Source organism: Babylonia areolata, chromosome 4 (genome assembly GCF_041734735.1).
Source record: "Babylonia areolata isolate BAREFJ2019XMU chromosome 4, ASM4173473v1, whole genome shotgun sequence".
Taxonomy (NCBI): domain Eukaryota; kingdom Metazoa; phylum Mollusca; class Gastropoda; order Neogastropoda; family Buccinidae; genus Babylonia; species Babylonia areolata.
This window is the reverse complement of record NC_134879.1, coordinates 6,063,473-6,080,768: the sequence shown is the minus strand read 5'-3', so window position 1 is coordinate 6,080,768 and position 17,296 is coordinate 6,063,473. Positions and strand designations below refer to the sequence as shown.

Here is a 17,296-nt window from a genome sequence, read left to right as displayed (position 1 = left end):
GTTTACACAAGTGAGTCAAAAAGTGCAAGCAGTGAAGATGATATTCATGATCATTGTTGGATATTACATTCTTATTTAAGAATTCTTGTTGTGAACTTCATGTAACCCTACCTTTCTTGAATATTTTTTTTTTTTTAAATGTTATGAAAAAATAATGAAAGAAAAGCTACTTAACAAATTAACTGACTTTGAATGAATGATTTTCTTTCCAAGAAGTGGTCTGTGAAAATTATTGCCTTGACTTATGTGAACGAGGATTATAAATAAGCTCTGTGTGTGTGTGTGTGTGTGTGTGTGTGTGTCCAGAAAGAGATCAACACACTGAAGCAGCGCCATCACGAACTGCTGGAACACAACGCCAAGGAGGCAGCGCTGCATGTGCCAGGGGACACAGCGCCCTCACACTCTGCCAGACACACAGAATTCCAAGTTTTTCAGGAAGGTGAGTCTTGGTGCATGTGTGCAAGGACTTGGGGGAGTGGCACATGAGTCATTTTGTATTCTTGTATGCAAACATGTCCTGGTGTCTGACACAGGACTGACACAAAATGAATGAAATACACTTGAATGTCCTTTCAACTTGGGTGTCAGCTCTTTCTCTTTGTGTGTGTGTGTTTGCGTGTGTGTGTGTGCATGCTCACGTACACCCGCATATCTGTATTATATGTGATTTTCTGCTTCCCACCTGCATCTTTCCCATCATGTTCCTTCTGAAGTTATAGAGTAAATGCACTCCAGTTTAAAAGTGGGATCAGGAAATGTTGCAATGAAAGGTAAGTCTGAAAAGATGATGACACCAAGTCTGGATAAAGCGACATTTATTTGTTTTATTTTCTTTCTTTTTATGTGTGTGTGAGCGTGTATGTGTGTGTGTGTGTGTGCATGCAGTCTGGAAAAGTGGAATATTCCTGATTCTTTTTCTTTGTTTGAATTTTGTGTGAAAGATACCGTAAAAAGCTTGTGACCTGCTCATGCATGATCTGTTAAAGGAAAGATTTGTTAATGTGAAGAGAAAGAAATGACGGGTGACCTGGTGAATCCGGAGTTATCTTGAAGATGGTGTTGTGAGACATTTGAATGTCATTTGGTTTAGGCTTTTCTTTCACATGCACATGTATGCACACTTGCGCATGCACACATCTCCCCACATGCACACATTTTCACTCACATGCACACATTCACTCACTCACTCTCTTGCTCTCTTTCTGTGTGTGTGTGTGTGTGTGTGTGAGACACACACACACACACACACACACACACACACACACACACAGTGGCTCATGCATACATACTGTGAACTGTATTGGGATGGAAGTACTGGTTCCACAATATCTTTAGAATGGATTCTAATGTGATTTGAATCCAGAAAAGATCAGAATTATAGCAAAAAGTAAAGCTGAACACATACCAAAAATGATGAAAAACTTAATTTTCAAATAAGGCAGTTACTGGTGCAGAGATAAAGATGCACAAACATGAAATTGAAGTTGTATTTGTGAAACACTTACTTTGATCTGCCAAGGTTGAAACTGCTTTGGTGAGTGATCTGTCCAGGTTTTAAATCTGATTGATGTCCATCATAATGATATCAGGCATACACATGATTAATGCCCATCATAATGATACCAGGTACAGACCTGACTAATGTCCATTGTAATGATATCAGGTACAAACCTGATTGATGTCAATTGTAATGATACCAGGTACAGACCTGATTGATGCCCGTCATACTGATATCAGGTACAGACCTGATTGATGTCAATTGTAATGATATCAGGTACAAACCTTATAGATGCCCATCATAATGATATCAGGTAAAGACCTGATTGATGTCCATCATAATGATATCAGGTACAGACCTTATAGATGCCCATCATAATGATATCAGGTACAGACCTGATTGATGTCCGTCATAATGATATCAGGTACAAACCTGATTGATGCCCATCATAATGATATCAGGCACAGACATGATTGATGTCTGTCATAATGATATCAGGCACAGACCTGATTGATGCCCATCATAATGATATCAGGCACAGACATGATTGATGTCTGTCATAATGATATCAGGCACAAACATGATTGATGCCTTTCATAATTGTATCAGGCACAGACCTGATTGATGCCCATCATAATGATATCAGGTACAAACCTGATTGATGTCCATCATAATGATATCAGGTACAAACCTGATTGATGCCCATCATAATGATATCAGGTACAGACCTTATAGATGCCCATCATAATGATATCAGGTACAGACCTTATAGATGCCCATCATAATGATACCAGGTACAAACCTGATTGATGCCCATCATAATGATATCAGATACAGACCTGATTGATGCCCATCATAATGATATCAGGTACAGACCTTATAGATGCCCATCATAATGATATCCAGCACAGACCTGATTGATGCCCATCATAATGATATCCAGCACAGACCTGATTGATGCCCATCATAATGATATCCAGCACAGACCTGATTGATGCCCATCATAATGATATCCAGCACAGACCTGATAGATGCCCATCATAATGATATCCAGCACAGACCTGATTGAAGCCCATCATAATGATATCAGGTACAGACCTGATTGAAGCCCATCATAATGATATCCAGCACAGACCTGATTGAAGCCCATCATAATGATATCCAGCACAGACCTGATTGATGCCCATCATAATGATATCCAGCACAGACCTGATTGAAGCCCATCATAATGATATCCAGCACAGACCTGATTGAAGCCCATCATAATGATATCAGGTACAGACCTGATTGAAGCCCATCATAATGATATCCAGCACAGACCTGATTGAAGCCCATCATAATGATATCCAGCACAGACCTGATTGATGCCCATCATAATGATATCCAGCACAGACCTGATTGATGCCCATCATAATGATATCCAGCACAGACCTGATTGAAGCCCATCATAATGATATGCAGCACAGACCTGATTGAAGCCTATCATAATGATATCCAGCACAGACCTGATTGAAGCCCATCATAATGATATCCAGCACAGACCTGATTGATGCCCATCATAATGATATCCAGCACAGACCTGATTGAAGCCCATCATAATGATATCCAGCACAGACCTGATTGAAGCCCATCATAATGATATCCAGCACAGACCTGATTGAAGCCCATCATAATGATATCCAGCACAGACCTGATTGAAGCCCATCATAATGATATCCAGCACAGACCTGATTGAAGCCCATCATAATGATATCCAGCACAGACCTGATTGATGCCCATCATAATGATATCCAGCACAGACCTGATTGAAGCCCATCATAATGATATCCGGCGCAGACCTGATTGATGCCCATCATAATGATATCCGACATAGACCTGATTGATGCCCATCATAATGATATCCGGCATAGACCTGATTGATGCCCGTCATTGATTTTTTACATGGATTGAGCGAGATGTGAACAAATAGTTCTTTTTTTCTGTGAGCATTGTTTTAATTGATCATTAACATTAGTTTGTGTTCTCTTCGACTGGTTTTTCAGCCGTGAAATGGCCCCTGTGCAGTCAGCTGTGGCTGTCATATAAGCAACATAATTTGATTTGATCATAATGAAGTTCAACAGAGTCTGACAGGGTTCCATGATTTTGAAGGTGCTTCTGGCCCAGCCACAGTCAGTGGAAAAGGTTCCTTTGTTGTGGCCATAGTTTGAGAGAGTGATGATTGAAAGACCAGAGTTTGCTTTAGATCTTGTACTTCTCTTGACCTTTTGTCCGTTGAGTTGATTGACAATTAAATGAAGTTGTTTTGCAGAAGAGAGGGTGGTGGTAGTGGTGAGGGGGTGGGGGGTGGATGGGGGGGGGGATCAGGGTGTCTGGGTGGGGTGGGGGTGGATTGGCAGGGTGGGGGGGTTGTGTGTGTATGTGTGTGCATGCATATGTATGAGTGATTCATAAAGTGCACATTCTCAAAAAAGTGTCTGTTCTTGATACATTTTGATTTTAACAAAAATAAGCCACATATCCAAGCCAGAACCAGTACACATGTATGAACCGTTCTGTGACCAACAGCAAAAATGGCATCAGCTGTTTGAAGACAGGTTGTTGTGATTAATTAGATAGTTTTGATTTGTACAAATGCTATACATTAATGTTAATGGTTTAGCTGTATTGTTGCTGATCTGTACCTTGAATTAAACAGCAACAAGCAAAAATCAGTTATGTACACATATTTATACATATTCAAAGCGCGTGCTCATATTCTTCGCGAACGCGAAGGATGCCATTTTGTTTCAGGTTGTTGACCTGCCCGTTCAATCCTATATTCATTCGACAATACACGATAACATGTGATGGAAAGTTGGAGAAGGAGACCATTAAATATTTATTCAGAGAAAGATTTGTGAACGCCTCATCACTTACTGGATTATGCCCCAAACTGCCATAAAATATCAACAAAATCAGTCGGAATTCACAGTTTAAAATAATAAACCATGAGAGTTAATACCCTTGATGAAACGTAAAAATTTCCAGTCTTGACTTTTCTCAAAATGAAGTCCTTTTCACTTCATACGATGTTTAGAAGTACTTGTACTTGGCTCTGCATGTTATTAGTTTAACAAAATACTCAATTTTCATATCAACTTTAAAACTATAAAACTAGAATGAACATAAAAGAGAAATTGAATCGACCATGTCCTACATTCCCGGCGGGTGTAACTAAATTTGTGCATCTATGTAGGTCCAGAGAAAACAGTTAAATGTTGCGGTGTGATTGCGGGGATAGCCACGTCTCCTTTACTGCGGACTTAAAAAGAATTTTTAATTGCCCTTAAAAGATTTTTTGAATGCCCAAGATACACCAGAATAATATGATTTAAACAGCTTTCTCCCTGCAACATTTAGCTGTTTTCTCTGCAAATACTTTGTCAGTTGACACCAAATTTGGCTTCTTTTTTTATTTTTTGTGCCCATCCCAGAGGTGCAATATTGTTTTAAACAAGATAACTGGAAATAACTGAATTTTTCCTATTTTTATGCCAAATTTGGTATCAGTTGACCAAGTATTTGCAGAGAATATGGCAATGTTAACTTAAAGTTTACCACGGACACACACACACACACACACACACAGACAACCGAACACCGTGTTAAAACATAGACTCACTTTGTTCACACAAGTGAGTCAAAAATAATAAACTTATTCATTTACAAGAAAATTTGTATAAAAAAAATTGTAGGCTTAAATGCAAACGAAAAGGAACTTACCATCTTAAATCAGTGGTTGTTTTTCTTTTTGCATATGACCAGAATGACTTTTCAAGTTAATGGGAAGAAAGTGAAGCACAAAAAAACAACAACAACAAAGAAATAAAAAGCCATATGTAACTGCAAGAAAACTACTTAAACTGGGGTCTCCTGTCTTTGCTGTACATGAAAGGCAGTGTGTATACTGTGTATAGAAGTATGTGGTTTTATCTCTCCCAGTGCCATCGCAGCCTGGCAACAGTCAGTCCTCCTGGTATGTTTCCAGCTCTTAATCCTGCTGACCAGGAACGCTCAGTCTCAGTTTGCAGTTTTCAGATTTTAACAGTCTGATAACGTAGAACCTCAGCTCAGTTCAGCTACCCACATTAACCTCCGGGATTATTTGAAACCTGCAGTGTATTTGAAATGAAATTCGACACATGCCTGCATTGCTCATGAGTAGTATAGTGGTGGGCGTGTTTAAACACGGCAAGTCTGGGCAAAAAGCAAGAATGGAGAGTGAGAGAGAGAGAGAGAGAGAGAGAACACACATGCTCACACCAAAAAAAAAAGAAAAAAAAAGAAAAAGAAAAACTACATTGAAGCTTAAGTTCACATAAAGGTTTTTAGACATGGATGCACATACAATACATACATGCACATCCATGCTTGCTCACAGTGTGCGCATGCGTGCGAGCACACACAGAAGGACGGACATACACTTTCTCTCTCTCTGTCCCTCTGTCTCTGTCCCTGTCTCTCTCTCTCTCTCTTTCTCTCTCTCTCTCTCATAAAAGAAAAGGACTAACAGTGACAGGAAGCTCAGCTCACTATTTTGATACACTGACAGGATACCATAAAAACAAAGCTTGCTTCTGAAGTGACTTTCATTTCTTGCAATGTAAGAACCCTGATGAATATCTTGCTATGAAGGTGAACAGCTGAAAGCTTTTTACCTCACTTGTTTACAAATTATGCAGTTCTGTTTCCATTGCAACTGTTTTTTGTTTTGTTTTTTATGTTAATCAACTTTGAGCAGTGTTGACTCTTTGTCGTAATTTTCCTTAAGTTGACTGTTAATTGATTTCTTTTGTTTTCTCCCATTTTAAAAATGTAGATTAACTTAGGGAGAGAGGGAGGGGAAAATAATTATTAGGTGAGGAAGGGGAGGGGTGGGGGAGAGAGAGGATTTTTGTTAACAAAAGAATGAATACACCTATTCACGCACACGCACACACACGCACGCACGTACGCACGCGCGTGCGCACACACACACACACACACACAATCATTCATGCGCGCGCACACACATTCACACTCACACACAGCTCCAGACTTACAGATATGTACACACACATGCACCTGGATGCACTTCAGTACAGATATTCACACAAACTGATGTCTCCCCCCCCCCCCCCCCCGCCCCCCCTACACACACACACACACACACACACACACACACACACACAAACAGTGAAAGAAAGATCTGACACCCAGGTTGAAAGGACATTCAAGTGCGTTTCATTCATTCAGAAGTGAAAGCATTTTGTGTCAGTCCTGTGTCAGACACCAGGACATGTTTGTGTACAAGAATACAAATGACTCATGTGCCACTCCCCATAATACTTGTGTGCTTTTTTTTTTGTTTGTTTTTTGCTTTTTTTTTTTTGCTTTTTTTTTTTATATATAAGAAATAAATAATGTGCTGTTGCTGGCTACATGACTCAGGCCTAAGTGTGTGTGAAGCTGAGCACAAAGACGAGCAGAAATGTGCTGAAAGTAGGAAAGAACAGTAGTGTCCGTGTTGCTCTGGCTGGGATTTGAATGCATGCACCGCTGTTACATCTGAACCTGTGATAGTGAGCATTTGATTTTGTGATCTTGAATTTTTTATGAACCAGAATATTTTAGTGAGTACTTTGTGACCTGTCTTCCTTAAAAAAAGAGAAAAATTCTGAACATAAAAGTATGTATGCTGAACAGGTATCTCTTTGTTCTTTTTTTAAAATTTTTTATAGTTGTGCTCACTGAGAAAAACATAACTAAAATGTGTATGTGCACATGCATGTGCATGTCAGTGAGAGTGTCCATGCATATAAGATTCTGACAGCAAGATGATCTGTGATAGGTTGGAAAAAAAAAAAGCGTTTGCCCATTGCTTCAACCCCAATATTAAAAGCTAGTAATAAATAGAAAGGAAGAAGCGCTTGCCCATTCCCCCCACCCATAAAGAACAATAAATAGAAATAAAGAATAAAAAGAAAGAAGCACTTTGTTCCCCACACATGAAAACCATGATTAAAAAGAAGAAAGAAAAAAAGCGTCTGCCCATTGCCCAATCACCCCCCCCCCCCCCCCCCCTCCCTGAAAAAGGTTTTATATATCAGGCAGCTTTGAGTCAGCCGGTGCAGAGCTGAAGAAACCTGATGTTTGCCTTGCGTGTGTGGCAGCAATGAAGTGTGTGAAGTGAAATAACGCCTGGGCAGTGTGTGAGCAAACAACACTGCTGTCACAAACTGTTTGCCTTGAATCATGTGAATGGTCCTGTCTGTGTGCCGTTGTTGGACATGTATTGGGCAGTGCCTTGTTCCTTGTGTTGTGTGGGGGTTGAGATTTGTCTTTCAAAAAAAAAGAATTTGTGTGTGTGTGTGTGTGTGTGTCTGAGGGGGTGTGGGTTGTGTGTATGTGTGTGTGCGTGCATGTGTGTGTGTGCTTTTGAGTGTGCATTTTTTTTTATATCTGTGAGTGTGTGTGTGCTTTTGAGTGTGTTAGAGAGTGTTTTAATTACATGGCAAGCTGTCAGCATTGGTAGGCCTAAGAGATTACCTGTGACAATGAATTTTCCCTTCACAGAATTTCATTATTTCTGTGTTGCCAAGTCCCAAACCTCACCAGATCCCATGCCTTTATGCACATAACAGCACACAATCCCATGTACATTCTCAGCTATTTTATACTTAATATTTATGCATCCCCCTACCCTGTAATGTTCCCTGCCAAAAAAGCTTAAAAAAAAAAGAAAAGAAAAAAAAACTTTGGGAAGAAAAAAAAAAAAGCTGCCGTTGTGAAGTTGAGTCCTAGTTTGAGGGTTGAGTCCTATTGTGGGATGTGTGGACTGTGGTCGGTTCTTACCCAGAACTGAGAGTTCTGTGGGCTGAAAATGAGAAGACTGGAATTGAATCACACCACATGAGATCCTCCCTCCTCACCTGTTCACCTTTGAGAGCAACAATAAACGTTTCTGACTGGCATTGCAAGTGTCAGGGATTTCTTGCACCTGTGGTTGATGTGAACAGGTATTTTGAAAAGAAGCATAGAGTGCAGCCCTGTCACATTGTGCAGACCTAAATGGATCTCCATTGTAGCATCCTGCTTCTCCTCCACTATCATATATACTGAAAAATTGTCCCCAAATACTGTGGCTGCAGTTTGTGTTTGTTTTTCCTCTTTTGCAATCATGGGCTGTTGGTTCTACATTCACATGTTTCATGAGTGTTGTTTTACAAGTAGGACTGTTTTTATCCTGACATTTTACCTCCTTGTATTTCAACACCTGGATCCTGCAAGAGCATGTGCACAAATAACACATGTGTTGGTGTCTTCCTGATGTTGGGCATGGGAGTCTCATTGCTGTAATTAAGTTTTTGATTTTCCTTGAGTGCTAATGTCAAAAATAGTGTCAAATAGCTCGGCATTTATGTTGCTGTTAAGGTTAACAGCAACGATGTCATCTTTTTTTGAACAAACTGCAGGACAGATCCAACACTCCACCCATTTTGTTATCACACCCATCTGGTCTGAGGTTTACCATCTGATTGGCGCAAATCAACATACCTTTGGCAAAAGTTTTGCACTTGCAGTGGATCCATAAACAGAGGAAAGTTTCATGAAATGTCTTTCTAAAGAATCTAAAGAACATGGTGATGTACAATTTGCAGAGATATATGTGAAAAAGAAGACATAAAGCTTGTTTCACATGTTTCAGTTTTGTTGCTACCTTTTCTAAAAACTGAGCATGGCTGCTGGAAAAGAGGCCAGAGTAGTGTGGCATGCTTTGTGATGTGATGGTTAGCATGTGGTTTGTATGGACATTAGTTGTGTGGCTTTCTTGCTTCAGTTTGTGCTCAGAACATGGAGGAGATACTGATGCAGGTTGACGCTCACACCTCCCAGGAGGAGGTGGTGATGAACAAAAGATGATATGATTTTTCTAGTGGTAAGGCATCCCAGGAAGAGAGCGTGCACAGGTTCGAGTCCCATGTATGGACCAGGATTTTTACTTCTTCCTCCTCCCTCCTCTAGATCTTGTGTGGGGTGGTCTGGGTGCTTGTCGTTTGGATGAGTTGGCAAAGCAAGTTCCCATGTAAAAGAACCCTCTGTTGAAAGGTTTGTCCCTAGCAAATTTCTGTAGAAAAATCCACTTGGATTGTAAAGCAAATATACTTGCAGAGGAAAAAAAAAAAAAAAAAAGAGAGAGAGAGAAAAGGAAAAGGGTGGTGCTGCATTGCAGCAACACACTCTCCAGGAGAGAGCAGCCTGAGTGTCACTCAGAGCAGTCTGTTCAGACAAAAAGATATTAAAAATTCTTTGAAAAACAAGAACAGTAAAAAAAACAAAACAAAAAACATGGTTCAGTGCACAGTGACTTGCATTCCCCCTTCGCCCCTCATGCCACACAACACTTTTGTCTCCTATTTCAGGTGTCAATGCTTCTCCCATTCAGTGGACAGTCACGCTTTGGTTGATGAGCAGTTTGTCTTGCAGACATATCATGCTATGGTTTATACCTGCACTTCAGCCCCGAAAGTTCTACCCAGTTCTGGAGTATAGTGGATTGGGATAGTTGGCTCAGTTTGGGTGTGGTATGTTGTGGTGGCTTGAGTTCTTTTTATGTGAATGTGCAAGTGGGGTGTCTGTCCCACAACCAGGCCAGCATTATTTAAAGGGCACAGTGACAAGTCTCACATCAGGTAATCAGCACGCATCAGCCTGTGGTTGCATTTATGCTGGATGTTGTTATGGAATCAGAAGGGATTTGCCTGGCAAAGAGGGATCTGGTCCCAAAGGTTGGCATGGGAACAGGGGGAAGGTGGAGGGGGGAGGGAAGGGTATGTGCGTGCTGGCGACCACGTTGTGGGTAGCACGTTGTGGGTAGCACGCATGCGTGTGGTGGGGACAGGCCTCACGTGTGGCTACACTTTGCTGTTAATGTTAGAGCTTGTCCCACCCGGTCTTCCTGTTCCCCTACCCTGTTCTGTCAACCAGCCCCTAGAGCCACGCTTGTCACCTTCCACCCCACCCGACCCCACTCCACCCAACCCACCCAAACCCCACCCCACCCCACGCCAACACACGCCACCACCCTCCCCGCCCCCAGGACACTGTTCCCTTGCCGGGTGAATAGACAGGAAGCGTGTGATGGGGGGGAGAGATCAAGTTCATGTCGGCCAGGGAGAGTGGAGGGCTGGAGTGGCCCGACCACTTAGTCCTCCTGTTGATTTATGCAGGACTCTACCTGCCCTCCTCACACACACCACAGGTCTTGCTACCCACACTCCCACCCAGCCACATACCCGCTCACCTCTCCTCCACCCGTTAGCTTCTCCATTTTTCACTGAGCTGCTACCCCGCCAGTGTGTGGGTTTTACCCAGGCTGCTTTGTGCCTTGCTTCATTCGTTCCCTCAGGTTTGGTTTCTTTGGATTGCGTGGTTAGTGTTGACAAGGTGATGCAGTTTTCTTTGATTGGAATCGTATAAGTAATTGTTTTAGACTAAAAAAAGCAATTCCCCCCAACCCCCACACCCCCACTGATTGTCAAAGTAATGTCTGGTAACTGATCCATAATCTTGCTTGGTATTTTTTTTAACTTTTTTTTTATAGTCCCACCGGCATGCAAAGTACAGGTTTCAATTTAATTTGAATGAGAAATGAAAGTAAGGACTCAGACTAGCTGACACTGTTCTATAGTGTACATGTGTGTGTTTCTGTGTGGTGCTCTTTTCTTTGCTGTATGGGTCAAGGAATTTCTGTCACTCACTCCAGTGTTTGAAGCTCCCTCTCACAGGTGAGAAAACTTGTTGGAGTGGTTCAGTGAGGCTCATTGGAAATGCCGTGTGTGTTTGTGTGTGTGTGTATGTTTGTGTTTGTGTGTGTGTGTGTGAGCGTGAGCGTGTGTGTGTATGTGTAGAGGCAGGTGGATATATATGAAATTTACATATGGATATAGATAATTGATTCACCAGGCCATTGCCCCTTTCTAGGGGGAAAATGAACATGTTGCATTGATTTGCTTGAACAAACATTGAAATATGTGAAAAACACTATGTCAGTGAAATGTCTATCCCAGAGAGTCTTTGTCCATATATGTGTGTGCACTTGATGTCTTTGTCAGTGTGTGTGTGTGTGTGTGTGTGTGTGTGTGTATGCCAGTGTGTATATGTCTGTGTGTGTGTGTGTGTCTGGGAGCATGTGTTTGTATGTGTCTGTGTCTGTGTATCTATGTGTGCGCGTGCATTGTGTTTGTGTGAGGCAGAGGGGGGAGGGGTTAGAGGAGAGGTACATGCTGAAGACTCAAGGCTGGACTTTCTTCTTCTTCTTCTGCTTTCATGGGCTGCAATTCCCACGTACACTTGCATGTACACGAGTGGGCTTTCACATGCACGACCATTTTTACCCCGCAGCCATGTAGGCAGCCATGCTCCGTTTTCAGGGGTGTGCATGCTGGGTATGTTTTTGTTTCCATAACCCACCGAACGCTGACATGGATTACAGGGTCTAACGTGCGTATTTGATCTTCTGCACGCGTTTACACACGAAGGGGGTTCAGGCACTAGCAGGTCTGCACATATGTTGACCTGGGAGATCGTAAAAATCTCCATCCTTTACCCACCAGGCGCCGTCACCGCAATTCGAACCTGGGATCCTCAGATTGAAAGTCCAACGCTTTAACCACTTGGCTATTGCGCCCGTCGGCTGGACTTTCAAATGTCATCATTGTTCTCACTTTAAAGCAGTCTGAATAATTTCAATTGCCAGTTCAATTTCAAACTGTACTTTACAGATGTTGATGTGATTTTGCTTAATTTTCAAAAGTGATGTAACCTGTTAGATTTAACGAGTAATCTGAATTCACACTGGTTCTGCTGTGTAGACAAGATGCAGTTGTGCCTGATCGCACATGCACACACACACACACACACACACACTCACACTCACACATACACACACACACACACACACACACACACACACACACTCACACTTGGTCGTATGCTTTTTTCACATAAAAAAAAAGCTATAGAATCTCCAAATTCAAAGAAGCGAATAGAGATGACAATGGAAATAAAACATATTATTCACCAACTGACAAAACAGGGCATTAATTTAACTTTCTGTTGGGTACCTTCGCACTGTGGAATATCTTCAAATGAGTGGGTAGACCAAGCAGCTAGAAGAGCAGCACGTAATTTCGAAGGCGCAATACGACTTGACATCCAGTTAGATCTACATGAATACATTAGTTGTATAGAAAATGTATCTAGAAATCGATTTAAGAAATTACTTATAGATTCAAATAATCAATATTACCAATGTTGTGTAAACACAAAGAATGCAGCTAATCCCAAACATTTTCTAAATTTGACACCAGCAGCACATTCAAGACAAATTACAAGTCTAATGTGTAGAATTCGTTTAAATGCCTTTCGTACAAAATTTTCTAAAAATATAAAATGTATATGCGGTAAGCAAATAAGTGTAAATCATCTGCTCATTCATTGTCCGAGCATAAGACAGTTAATTCCTAAAGATGTAGTTGATGACTTTTCTTCCAATATTTCATTAGCCACTGAAAAGATTTTGAATGATTATTCATTGCTTAGAATGTTTTCGGAAATTTTAAACTCCAGTCCAGTTGGTATCCTCCTTTGATGTGTTATAATTAATGTTGTTATTTATATTTACATTGTTATAGGTTAATACTTGTTGATATGCATATACATATTCTCCTTCCCATGACACCTCATTCAATACACACCACAATCTCTTTAGACCTTTTTCTTACAATATACTTTTCCTCTGATACATAACATGAATATTTTTTTTTTACACAAATATTCACATGTATTCTCTTTCCTTTATCCACTTCTTTACTCCTTTCCGTCTAAAAACACTTACAGTGAATAGACGTTAAACTGAAGATAAAACACTCACACTCACACACACACACACACTCACACACACACACACACACACACACACACACACACACACACACACACACACACACACACACACACACACACACACACACACACACACACACACACACACACTCAGTCTCTCTCTCTCTCTCTCTCTCTCTCTCTCTCTCTCTCTCTCTCTCTCTCTCTCTCTATCAGCTCATTAGAGCTACTCATGGCTTCTAGACATGAATAGGCAGTTCGTAATTTGTCAGTTGTTAAAAGCATTCAGACTGCGATCAACTTTGATGACTTACAACACTGAAGTTTGTTCTTGATGATACAACAGCTTATTTCTTGTTGTTTTTCTTAATTGATCATGTACATGTACCCCTTCATGAGGGGCAATGGCCTATACATTAATAAATTGTCCATATCTGTATCCATATCTCTCTCAGCTCTGTAGCTTCTTTAAAGGATTAATGGCTTGTGACAATCTTTCATTTGTGTGCTGAGGAACACCAGAGCATTCCTTCTTTGCCTCTTACAATACCAATTATGTGAGAAAAATAATTGACCTGAGGCTGTATTTCTTTGTCGTGTACAAAGTCCCTGCTCTTGTCCATAAGTCATTGAACTGAAGTATTGTCATACTTGCTGTAATTGTTTTTTGAATTCCATGTTGTTCATTTATTACATCTTGCATGATAATTTGGGGCAGTCTGGTAGTTGGTGTAACAAAAATGGTTCCATTTGATACTTGAAACTCGGTGTGTGAATATTTTTTACTTTTAGGAACACACACAAACACATGCATGCTTATAACACTCTGTAGGTAATCGAACACACACACACACACACACACACACACATACATGCACATGTGCACACATATGCCCCCCAACAGCCACATACACTTGCACGCGCGCGCGCACACACACACGCACAATTGCCCAGGTCATTAATTCAGCTCAGCAAAAGTAGTTGCTTTGGAAGTGTGAGAGGAGTTTTGGTTTCTGAGCAGTGGAAAAGAGAGCTGTTTTGGTTTAGCGTCTTTTTACTATTAGAGATATTAGACGATTTTGATGAGTAATCCATGACAGTTGGGGAAACTTTGTTTTTTTCCTTCTTTTGGTGCCCTGTAATTTGGAACATTTTGATTTCTGTATTTCAGTGATGATGAATGATAAAGGGGTGATGAAAATGCTGTTAGCTTCCTTCAGTCTTGGGAGACTATGGAGTTGCGCTCTGGGTGATGTTTCTCTTGCAGCGTTGGTTGTGGATGAACAAGCCTATTTGGTTTAAACAAAACTTTCTTCCGTAAACTTGTTGTACATGTACACATAGACAGCGGAGCAACAACAAGCTAACAGCTTATATTGTGCTCAGGAATGTGATTATTTTCGTTGGTTTCATTTGACAGCTGGTGAACACTACATAAACACAGTTACGTTGAAATGCATGTTTTCCAACTGCATATAAATAACAGTCATTGCAGTCATTGTTTCCTTTTTGTGAGAAGCTGTGGAGATTAATATACTTAAAGAATTTACAATGAATATAAACATTATGATTTTAAAGATTCATTGTTGACAACATGAAGCAGAAATAGGTCAGCAGAAAAACAAGAAGTCAATGAATATGACAGAGAAGAGAGAAAAAATGGGGGAAAAAATGGAGGGAGGGTGGGGGAGTGAGGGGTGGGTGGGGGGGAGATACATGTGGAGAGGGAATGGCATTACACTGGCCTATTTACATCCATTTAGGTTTGGGACTGCTTGACAAAGCTATAATCTCAGAACTTATCCCAGTGTTAGGCTGAGAGACAGACACCTTCAGTGTTGGTCAGGAAATTTGAGCAACGCTCTTAAACACATGCCCATGATGTGGATGACCCTTGACCGTGTGGTCCCAGTCTTCCCATGAAATAAGATAAGAATAACTTTATTATCTCAAATTAGAAAAATTTGGTCAGGTGCATTATGACACAACATAGACAAGTAAACATTGTGGAAACCATACTTGTAAAAAACAAAACAAAACAAAAAAACAACAAAAAACACCCCGAAACCAAACTATTAAGAATTTAACGAAGACACAAACAAATGTGAAAATATCACATGCACCGTTTCATACATTCATACCACACATTGCAGGTAATATTTAAAATGTAAAAGCAGAAAGAATTAAGAAACGTTAACTTGAATGCATGACCATAGCATACTATATTGCACATTGATTATAGATAACCTAAGATAAGATTAATAACTGTATTATCTCATGAAGAGAAATTGCATCAGGTGTGGCAAAACACAGCCAGACAATCAGCCAACACACACACACACACACACACACACACACACACACACAAGAAAATAACATTAAATATTTCTTGATTAAACAGGAGTAATAAACAATTAAGTTTTCAAATAAAAGCATTTTAGCCCACAGCACACTCTCACTACTGTGTAGGAGCCAGCCACACGCAGAAAAAAACCCTACCTCTTGAGTGGGATTGAACCCATTTTCATCCAGTTCTCAGTCCACAATACTAACCACTTTGCCATGGTGTTGGTGAAACTTTAATGTAGTACACACCCTTGTTTCATCTGCATTGGTGATAATTTTGTGGTTGGTTTGTAGGTATTTTTTTCATGAGTGGTCCAGTGATACTATTGGGGACTTTGATGTCATGCACACCCCCTTGTCTCATCTGCATTGGTGATAATGTGGTGGTTTTTGTGTGTGTAGGTTTTGACGAGTGGTCCAATGAGAGTTGGGGGGACTTTGATGACAGCCTGCGGCTGCAGAGGGAGATCAACAACCTTCGGCAGGAGGTGTCACGGCTGCGAACCGACAGTCAGCACTGGCGCTCTGTCGCTGGGCAACTCGTGAGTACACTTTGTGCCCTCAGCTCAAAGCCTGCAGATTTTCCCTGGAGCTTGGGTATTCATTGGAGATGGGCTGTGGGCTTTAATGATCTTTGCTGTTTATTTTCCAAAGTGTTAATGTGTTAGATTTTAATAGTAAATTTCCTTTGCATTGGCTTTATGTTAATGGAGAAAATGGTGATCTGGATGCAGTCATGCCTGAGGGTCACACACTCATGTATGGAGGCACACTTGCATGCACACACACACACACACACACAAACACACACACACACACACACACACATACACACAATCTCTCTGTCTAACATATTCTCACAATTTTTTTTTTTATTTGTATATTTAATCATTTGTTTTTGTGTTATTTGTTTATTTGTGGTTCGTTGTTTTCTTTTGATGAAGTGGTTTGCAAATTTCAGATGATTTTTGCTCTCCCTGGCAATAACAATATGTGGCATATAAAGTCATCTTGGATATCCTGGTAGGCAAACAACACACTGAAGAAAGAAGAGAGGGATACAGGAGGTGTCATACTCCCCTCCCCTCAGGGAGAGCAGCACCCCCTCTTCCCAATCAACTTTTAGTTGTTGGTTTTTTTTGTTTTTTTTTTTCCAACCCGGATTCATTTCGCTCTGTATGGCACATTTGCATTGCCGACAGTTGAATGCTGTTGGAATTGTAAAGTACTCTGACATTGATGGAATGCGATTATTCGTTTGCTTCAGTGCCTCTTGGAGAGTTTATGGATCATTTAAGACAACACGTTTGAACATGTTTTTATGTTCTTTATACTGTCTGGGTCATTTGTCATAGTTTTTTTTTTAATAGCAATGTTCTGTTTTTATGTTCTGTTTATGTTTTAGATGATCACAACTTTTGAACAGCAGTTTTCTGTTTATATGTTCATTATACTTTCTTGATCATTCGTCAAAATTTATGTTTGGCGATTAACCTTTTTATTATGCTCATTATACTTTAT

At 40.6% G+C, this 17,296-nt stretch overlaps 1 protein-coding gene across 4 annotated transcripts in view; it reads left to right on the top strand.

Moving 5' to 3' along the window:
* Positions 1-17,296, top strand: part of LOC143280803 (uncharacterized) — an 83,239-nt gene that overhangs the window by 17,199 nt on the left and 48,744 nt on the right. For 2 of the 4 annotated variants that reach the window (XM_076585491.1, XM_076585489.1), the window contains exons 4-5: positions 307-442; positions 16,178-16,317. In XM_076585491.1, the coding sequence (XP_076441606.1) occupies positions 307-442; positions 16,178-16,317 (276 nt within the window). Of the gene's footprint in view, positions 1-306; positions 443-10,094; positions 10,216-10,648; positions 10,932-16,177; positions 16,318-17,296 lie in introns of those variants that run through there. The other 2 variants (XM_076585492.1, XM_076585490.1) reach the window with 2 other exon arrangements.